Below are 9,509 nucleotides of genomic sequence, written 5' to 3'. Positions count from 1 at the left end.
TGGGGCTGCATGCTTTTGACAGTGGCAGGGAGGTGCTGCAGGCTGCATGGGCTCCGGGGCTGTTGCTGGGTGGGTGCTGACTGGCTGCAATCATCTCTGTATACACAATGCAAACACACACAAATCAGGACAAAAATATCTTTTAAAAATAAAATTAAAATAATTTATTGTTGACATTTTATTTTTTGTATATAAATTGGGGTTTTTTCTGGTTCTGAGATGGCAAACCCCTTTCCCAAAAGGAGTACTTCTGGGGGCAAAGGGAGAGACTTCTGGTAGCAAAGGTCAGGGTTTAGGGGGTGGGACTTCCAGGCCCAAGATGGCAACCGGGGGGTAGGGTACCTGTCAAGGGGCAGGGCTACCCTTGCAGCCCTTGACAGCTTGCCAAAACTCATTAAGTGGCCCTCCAGCCAAAATAATTGCCCTCCCCTGCACTAGACTCTTAGGCTTTTGGACTTCCAGCTCTTTTCTGTAATCAATCATTAAACAATGTTGTCTCCATAACTGGCCAGGAGGGTGGACTGAGTAGACATCCTATACAGCACATCAGCTGTTTACAGAGTTCTTTTAGAGTACCTTGAAAATATACCCTGACTACAAAGAGATCATGTCATAGAATGAGAAAGTACTTTCATCTCTGTTTCCTGGTCTCTTTGCTGAAACTCCTAACAAGGCTTATTTAAATCACCTGTGGTTCTAGACTTTGAGATATGGACATCTGTCCCCCGAAAGTCAGCGGAGACCCATGCAACTCATTTAGTTTTAGCCACTGAGCAGCCATCAGATGGTAATTTTCAGATGGCTCACTACTAGCCTTTACCAGATTTGCACCAATAACTTTGCAGCACATGGCTTTGCCATTCTCTTTCCTGTCCCCTGAACTTTCCTATTTCCTTACCATCAATGCAAGTCTGTTCTGAAATGAGAGAGAAAGAACAATTAACCTAGAAGCTGGAGACAGGAAACGCAATTCTTAGGGCTTTGCAAGTTGCAGTAAGGATTTGGTTTTGCAGGCTCAAAACCAGTTTAAATCTCATGCTGGGCCTATTGTATATGAGATGTCAAATTTCAGGCATATAAATGGTAAAGACACATATCGGGCCCACCCCTATTTTTAAAGAAAAAAATAACAGCCTAATTTGGAACATATTGGTGACTGAAATTAACAAGTACGTCAGCGTTGCTTCAATAAAGCTGTGATTACTGTAATTGGGACCAGAAGTGCACTCGCACTGCAGACTGTACAGGAGTTTGTCTCCCAGGGGGGCTACCAGAGACTTCATTGAAGAACCATAATGGTTCCTCTCCCTAGTACATGCTGGCTTCTCCCAGATAAGATCTTCAGCTTCTCTTTCAGGAATCACAATGCATCAACTCATTTCAACGACAAAGCTTGGGTTAAACTTCTTGAGTCCAACAAGCATATATGGAACATAGAAGGGTGCACTCCAGCAGTCCATATGCCACAATTCAGTAGTAGCCATAAAAAAATGATGAAATTGGCAAAATTTGATTCATTCCATCAGCAACAACCAGCTCTCATGGACTCCACCCCCAAACTGACAGAACCACCACAGCCCCCCCCCATCAGTGAGTGTAGGCCTTATTTTCTATTGTCATTTTCCCTTTCTTTTCCATTTCCCACTCCCATTCTCTCCCTCACTCTTGCTTTTGGTCTCATCTATTCTCTTAGCCCTTTTTTTCTTTTACAATTTAATTTCTTCCTTTCAGTGCAAGAGCATTTTTCTCTTCTCCTACCCATGGCCCTACAAAGGTCTAACACCCCTCATTTCCTTTCTCTGGAGTTGCCTTTCAACCTGGAAGTAAGATATATCAGAAATGCTCGATTCACACAATCCCAAATCCACTACTACTCCTTTGGAGAGAGCAAAAGGATTTGCTGCCTCTGACCATAGTAGAGAGGACTGCTAGGCTCAATGGCCAAACTATAATTACTGTATATACCGGGGCAGACAATTATTAAGTGGAGGCCCACTTAACGAGTTTTGGTGAGCTGTCATGGGCTGCAAGGGTAGTCCCGCCCCTTGACAGGTGCCTCACCCCTGGTCACTACCTTGGGACCAGAAGTCTTGCCCCCTGGGGTTTGTGGGGAGCTGTATGGGTTTTTGTGGATATGGATAGCAATGCCACTGCTACTTGTCCCCTGGGAGTTCTCCGCGCACTCCTGGGGTCAACTCCCCTCCCCTCCCCTCCCCCACACACACTGTAAATTAGCAGTGCAGAGAACACCTGCATGTGTGGTGTGCAGTGCCTCAGATAGGTCTGCAGCGCTGCATTACACACATCCATGATCGTCTGTGTACACCTTAGGGTGGTATTCAAGTTGGGCTGGCACCTACAAAGGAAGCATAGATTCTGTTAAAATTACTTGATGCCCTTCTCACCTTTGTTTTGATCTAGGAGATGTCATTTTGGTGGTCTCACCTACTATTCCTCCTCATGCATACGCTGATGTGATTTCAACTTGCACTCGGAGAGGGTTTATTCTGCAGGGAATCAGGCAGCTGCGGCTTTCACTTAAACAAGCCATTGTGCTTCGCATGACAACAAGTCAGGTACGGGACAAGGATTATCAGGACAATTCTTTTCAGATACTAAATATGTAAATTGAGCATTTCCAGTAGTTCTCCAGCTAAAACCTACAATCCTGATCTTTGTAAAGAATTTGAGCCTGATTTTGAGATACGGCTGTTCCGACCCCTGAAGATTGGGCTTTCAGCATAGCCAAAGCATGCTAATATATATTTATTTGGGGCTGATGCAATGCGATTGTTACGATGTCAAATAACAGCATTTACCTTACATCATGATGCTGCCACCTGGTAAAACAGGGTTATTATACAAATATCCCAAAGCCATCACTTTTTCATCCCAGAGAGCAGTGTTTTAAAAATCACAACCCTTAAGGCTTCATGTTACCAATGTGACGTTTCATCTTGGAGAGACGACTTTTTCAACAGCTGATTCCTAATTTGGAATGACTGTATTGACAAACCCGGTTTAGAATTCAGTCCCAGGTGAAACTGAGACTTCTGAAAAGAGTACAGATATTCTAATTAGTTGGCCTTGCCTTATTTTAAACTGATTATTTCAGTTACTCTTCTTCTGTGATCACAGAGATGGCAAGCTTTAACACTGAGGCTAAAGTTCTTAGCACAACATGTGCTCATAGAAAACGATGGGAGAACACTGGGATTTCTGCACTGTGCCATTTTATTATTCCACCCAAAACCAAATGGGACAATGAATACCATGTGCTTGCTAATGGGAAACTGTTTTCTACAATGATAAGTGTGCTTCAGACTGGAGCTGCAATGGTAACATTCAGTATCCTTGGGTGAACTCTGTGCTATTGTTTTCTCACCCCAAGAATGTGTGAGCTGACACCCCTCCAGTAACTATTCTCAAGGAAACTCATTACCTCTTCACTAGCCAGCCAGCTCTCAGGTTCCCCTACATGCCTTTTTTATGAACAGTGCTACTGGTTGCTCTCAGAGATGATTTTTCCTTGTGCTTGAAAATCCCATTAACCCCCATTCTGTCCACCCCTTTCTGTCCCTGCCAGCAGAGAACGTCCTGCTCCCAATGAAGTCAAATGTGAATGTTGCAATTGATTTCAGTGGGAGTAGGATCAGGCCATAATTTTGTGAAAACAAATATGATTTCTAATCAATTACAGTGTCATCAGGAGGGAATTCCTCATGACCAGAGGGGTGGCCATAAGTGACTACATAGCATTGTAGTTCCTCACAGATATTTCTTAAGTTAGTACACTTATGCATACAAATGTTTCCTACAAGTATGTATTCATATTTATGGTCAGGCTGTTCCCAGAAGTGTTCCAGCCAGCCTTTATTCTGATGCTGTTTATACCATTATATTGGTTGTATCTGAATTAGAATGCAGTTGACATTGTAACTGTTATTAGTAGAGACTTTTTTTATCAAAACAAAGATATGCAAGAATGATCTTAATTCTACACACCTTACTCCAACAAAATGCCCAGAAAAGCAAATGAGACTTTTGTTTACTAACGGAGACATCCTCTAGTAAGAGTTGGCATGTGTGCCCAAGGGAGGACATGAATTTCCAGAATGCTGTATTTTCTGTTTCACCAAGAAAATGCCGCACAAGGACCCTTTTTTCTACTTGATTTTCTTCAGGTCTCCCTCTGAATAACACTTTACAGAATAAATCCTTACAAACTAAAAGCTATAGCCCAAATGTCCAAATCTATGCTGAGTGTAGGTTCCTAAATCCACAATGGAGCACAAAAGGTCCACTTTTCAGAGATGAGGATCACTGGCTGCTCCCAGCACTTCAGCACCTCTGAAAACCAGTCCATGTGTATTGAGAAGATTAAATATTAATCTGTACATTTATCAGTTTGAGAATACTGACTTTGTAATTTTAGATGGCTATATTTCGCCCTAAAAAGATTTCAAGTCCACCTGATAGGAGTTCCTCAAGAGAAGAATTTCCATCTGAACCACGTTTGCACTGTCTGATTTTGCTGCTGAGAAAGGAGAATGTTGGCTATCATGTTCCTGCATTAATAAAAGGTAAAGCCATTATTTCTCAGGTCCTCAGAGAAAACGGTTAGTATTTGTGCATGCATCATTCTGTATTATTCTTTGAGTAACTGTCCGCATATGTATTCAGACTAATGATTGTGTCTCATGCCCTGAGACTTTGCCTGGAGAATTTTACTTTAGCTGTGCCTAGAAAGTGCACCCTGGTACGCACATTCCTTGTGGCTTCATGTTGAAGTGATAAAGGGTGTTGCATGCTTCTTGCTTTTCAATTCCTCTCAACCACTTGGCTGAAATAGATCTCACTGCTCAGAATTTGCAGCCTTTGTATTTTCTTATTGATTATTGTACCCAATCTCTTCAACTATTGCCTTCGTTTGGCTTATGTTTTTTCTTTATCTATTTTTGCTTCCCTTTGACCCTCCCATGGGAGAGGAATGACTGCTTAACCTTTAGGTTGAGGAGGTGTCTTGGTGCTCCTTTACCCCACTCTTTTGCCAGTGCTCCATTGTTGATGCCATGGGCAACCACCATCTTGACTCATTATCTTCAGTCCTCAGCATTTTTTTCTTTCTTTTGGTTGTTTGAGAATGACCGGGTTTTTGCCATATCTACATCTCATTTGCTGGGGTTCAACAACTGTCCCTTTTGAAATAAGGCTATGTTGGCATCTGATGGACACTCTCAGTGCCTCTTCTGCTGTAGTGAGGAATATGTACACAATAAATGTTCCATCTGCTACTTTTTTAAGATACAGACCCAAAGGGAGAAAGAAACTAGATTGAAATTATTAATCCTGGGGAAGTCCATGACTGTATCTTTGGACCCAGGTTCCACAAGACCAATTCCAGTGGTTGAGGCCTACCTTCCTCTCCACTGGTAGGCAGGAGGCATAGTCCTCAGCAACAAAGAGCACTCTCTAAGGGAATTGCTCACTTGCCATATTCAGCAGGGTGATTCTCCAGTTGCAAGTAGTGAATCCAGGAATGGGGCAAGGGGGTTGCAGCCCTCCCTATGGCTGTACTGTGCCTTGAGCTCTGAGCTCATTGCCTTGTCAGTGCAGACTCTTGTGAGCCCTGACCTCACTAGATGACTGGGGCAAGGTCTGACCAGATCCCCTGTTCTCACTTGGCACTGGAGCCCAGGGGATGAATGCTGCCCTTCCTTTCTTTCACTGTCTTTGCTGAATTCAGCAGCAGGGAAACTGAGAGGACAAGTGGTGATGGCAATGTTTGCCCTCTGGGCTCTGAAGCCACATGGCAGCAAGGACTCCATGCAGACCCTGTGCCAAGAGCTTATGTACAAGAAAGCCCAACAGAGGTTCAGTTGCACTACTGCACCCACTCTGGATCCACCCCAGCCAATTGCTGTTTGCATTAGAAACCAACTTCAGATACTCCCTCTGCCTGAAGAAGGGTGTTTGTACAGGAGGAGCAGGAAGTGAGCATCACTTTTTATCCCCTTGATGTTGGGCCATAAGAAGAGGTGGGGCCAGCTCAAACACGGCAGTTATTTCTGGTCAAAGGCTCAAGGTGTGCAAGTGAACAATATACCTCATACATCTCCAGTTTTTCTTTTTGCTATGAAAAACTGTTCATAATGGTAGAGCCTGACCTTAGCCTTCACTAAGTGACACACATCTCTATGTACATGTATGAATCAGCTACCACCATTTGGTACTGTGTTGCAGAATAATCAACCTAGGTTGTCATTTGTACTTGTTTCTGGCTTGAATTTGTCTGCCTTTACTTCTAGCTGTTGTTTTTTTATCTTTCTCTACTAGGTTAAAGAGCTGTCTAGTACTTAGAATTTTCTCTCCTTGAAAGAACTTGTTTATTGTAATTGAGTCACTTCCAATTTTTTGATAAGCTAGATCAAGAGAGTTAGTTCCTTATTGTAATAATAATTATTGTAATTCTCATTGTAAAACAATCATTGAAGCCTCCAAAATAATATTTGTGGCTATTTTCTGCAGCCTCTCCTATTTCTCAGTGCCCTTTTTAAAACACAGACACCAATACTGTGCATAGTATTCTAGTATCAGTCTGGAAAATCTCCTCTCAGTTCCACTCACTGCTCCTTTCTTTTACCATACCAGAGTGGCATCACAACATGACAGTGTTCATATTAAGTTATTTATCCACTATGACCCCATAATCCATTTCAGAGTTGTGCTTTCATAATTGGTACTTTATGTCCTTTCTCTTACTGGGAAGCCTTTGTGAAGCTATATGACCTATAAAATCTCCAAGTGGTGCAAAATACAATAGACCATCTGCTTAGCAACTCAGATTTATATGAGCATATCACTCCGAATCTTTTCTCTGGCACATGAAGTACAATTCATGGACTTTATCCTGACATAAAGAACAATCCAAGTGATTGATCTTAACTGTGCAAGAGAGACCGCTCCTTCCACAACCATGACATCCCACAGGTTCTTTCTCTCTTTCTTATCTGTGGAGAAATATGGACAGACTTCTGAGTATAGGAGCTAAAACTTGCACTTCATCTAAATCTAGAGAATAGATCTTGTTCTTGAAGACATTAAACCAACAGATCTCACTTTGTTCATTACTAAGTGCAAAACTCATCTCTGTAGCTTTCCACTTCCTCATACACTTAAAATATATGCACATTACAAACTGCAGTGTTGTATCCCTCTAATAGCAAGCTACAAATGAGCTACCTCAGGTACTGGAAACAGTCTAGCAACAGTAGAACAGAGTTCAGTGCAGGTTACTTTACCCTGGTGAGAAGCAAAACAAACATTTCCTCTCCCACCATTCTCCCCCAGGGGAGAGGATGAAGAAATAAATGAGACTGATGTCACTCACATTGCTTAGTGCTCTCATGAGAAGTGCTTTATTGAATGATGACTACAGTATAAGAATCTGTAGTAAAGAGAAGAGGTGGAGACATGCACTTAGATGAGGAAAGAAACAGAAAGGACTTGTGTCCCATGTCAGCAGACAGGAGAGAATCCTTGGCAAAAATGCTGAGCACCGAAAGGTACACAAAGGTTCCTAACAGGATTTATAAAAGCAACATAAGCAAGTTATTTTCCTAACCCCTATTTTTGATGCTTTTGAAAATCCTTTTCATTATCTATCTGTATCTCTAGGTGCTTAACATCCTTTAAAAATCTGTCCCTGAGCAGCAACTGCATTGGAGCAATGGGAGCTGCTGCATTCCTAGAATCCAGAAAATTAGGGCGCGTATGTATGTGCCTAAATCAGGACTTTGGAACTTAACTGTAGGCACATTAAAAAATCTTGGCTCGTAACATCTGGGTCTTGCTTCATGTGTATATGCAGCAGCAGGCTATTCTATGGGTAAGATACTCAGCTAATGTAAATCAGCATCACTCCATTGTCTCCAGTGCAGCCATGCTGGTTTACACCAGTGGAAGAGTAGATGCTTTATTTTTTTGATGTTGGTAGTCATTATTTGTACAGTAAACAGGGTTTTTTTGCTTGTCGCTGTTCTTATTCTGGTCTCTATTTGAAGGCGGGAATTTGGAAATCTAGGTCGTTAGGTTTCCACATGACACCAGATATAATGTAACCCAGGGGTCAGGAACCCTTAGCATGCATGTCAGAGCCTGGCATGTGATGCCATTTTGCTCAGCATGCCATAGCCAGCCTGGACTCTGGGCAGCTGCCACCAGCTGTGTAGCCCAGGCTGCTTGGAGCAGGTGGCCAGGAGGCTGCAAGCCCTGCTGTGAGTAGCCCAGGCTCCAAGGCTGGAGCTACAGCCAGCCCAGAGCCTGGGCTGGCTGCAGCTGGGAGGCTGGAAGCAGCTGCACCAGGCTCTGGAGCCAGGTTACCGGCTCTGAGCTGGCAGCGACTGCACGTGTGCCTCAGGGTGCAGGATGAGATGGCCAGGGCAGTGCAACCCCAGCCCCTGACCACTGTCTGCCCAGAGGTAAGCATGTATCTGCCACCAGCAGCAAGGGTCAGGCCCCTCACAGCTCCCCCATGGTCTGCCCCGGCACACCAAGTTAAGGAGTGGGTCAGGGGTGGTTTTGGCACTATGGCCAAAAATGTTTCCGACCCCTAATGTAACCCTTTGCCCTTTTCTATCCTTGTCTAGATAAGGCTTTCAAAGTGCTTTACAAACAGTTAGGGCTCAGTCCAGTTTTGCTTTATGAGTAGGTTTCATATATTTCCAGCTCCAAAAAAGAGGACAACTGTTAGGGGGAGACCTGACTCCCAACCCACAGCCCTCTGACACTGCCAGTGCTCTTCACTCCTAACCTGCAGCCCCCTGTTCCTGCTGCTGCCCCTCACTCCCAACCCACAAACCCCTGGCCCTGCTGGTGCCCATCACTTCTGACCCACAGTCCCTTGCCCCCCCCGGATATGATGGTAACCCTTAGTCCCAACCTGCAGCTCCCTGTCCCTGCTGCTGCCCCTTACTCCTGATGCACAGACCTCTGACCCTGCCAATGCTTCTCACTCCTCATCTGCAGTTCCCTGCCCCATCATGCCATGCTGTTGTTCCTCATTCCTGACCTGCAGCCCGCCATCCCTGCCAGTGCCCCTTACTCCCAACCCGCAGCCCCTTGGCACTCCCAGTGCCTCACACTCCCAACCCAGAAGCCCCCCTCCCCATGCCCTCACTCTCAAGCCACAGCTCCCCAGCCCTGCCAGTGCCCCTCACGCCCGACCTACAGCCCCCTGCTCTCCCTAGCCCTGCCAGAAGGTCCCCCAGCTGCCCCTCTGCTGACTGGGCTGGAGCGCAATGGCTCTGATTTGCGTGGGTAGCAATGGAGCAAGTCAGACCCCGGCACAAGTGGGAGGGAGGAGGAGGGGAGGCATGTGGCACCCCCCAGCCTGGGCTGGGACTCCTGCACTGCACTAGGCAACCTGGCATGGTACCCCCTGAAAACACAGGCACTGTCCCCTGGCCACAGAGTTCCCCAAGGCCATCAAAGTCCCCTCTCCTCCCCCT

At 44.9% G+C, this 9,509-nt stretch overlaps 1 protein-coding gene across 4 annotated transcripts in view; it reads left to right on the top strand.

Moving 5' to 3' along the window:
* The window catches only part of CUNH16orf71 (chromosome unknown C16orf71 homolog), a 203,623-nt gene that overhangs the window by 122,135 nt on the left and 71,979 nt on the right, over positions 1 to 9,509 (top strand). For all 4 annotated transcript variants that reach the window (XM_019539984.1, XM_019539985.1, XM_019539983.1 and 1 more), the window contains 2 exons: positions 2,422 to 2,576; positions 4,436 to 4,583. In XM_019539984.1, coding sequence (XP_019395529.1) covers positions 2,422 to 2,576; positions 4,436 to 4,583 — 303 coding nt within the window. The remainder of the gene's footprint in view (positions 1 to 2,421; positions 2,577 to 4,435; positions 4,584 to 9,509) is intronic.

The sequence above is a fragment of the Crocodylus porosus genome, unplaced genomic scaffold (assembly GCF_001723895.1).
Source record: "Crocodylus porosus isolate Cpor-Errol unplaced genomic scaffold, CroPor_comp1, whole genome shotgun sequence".
NCBI classification, from domain to species: Eukaryota; Metazoa; Chordata; order Crocodylia; family Crocodylidae; genus Crocodylus; species Crocodylus porosus.
This window is presented reverse-complemented; position numbering and strand designations above follow the sequence as displayed.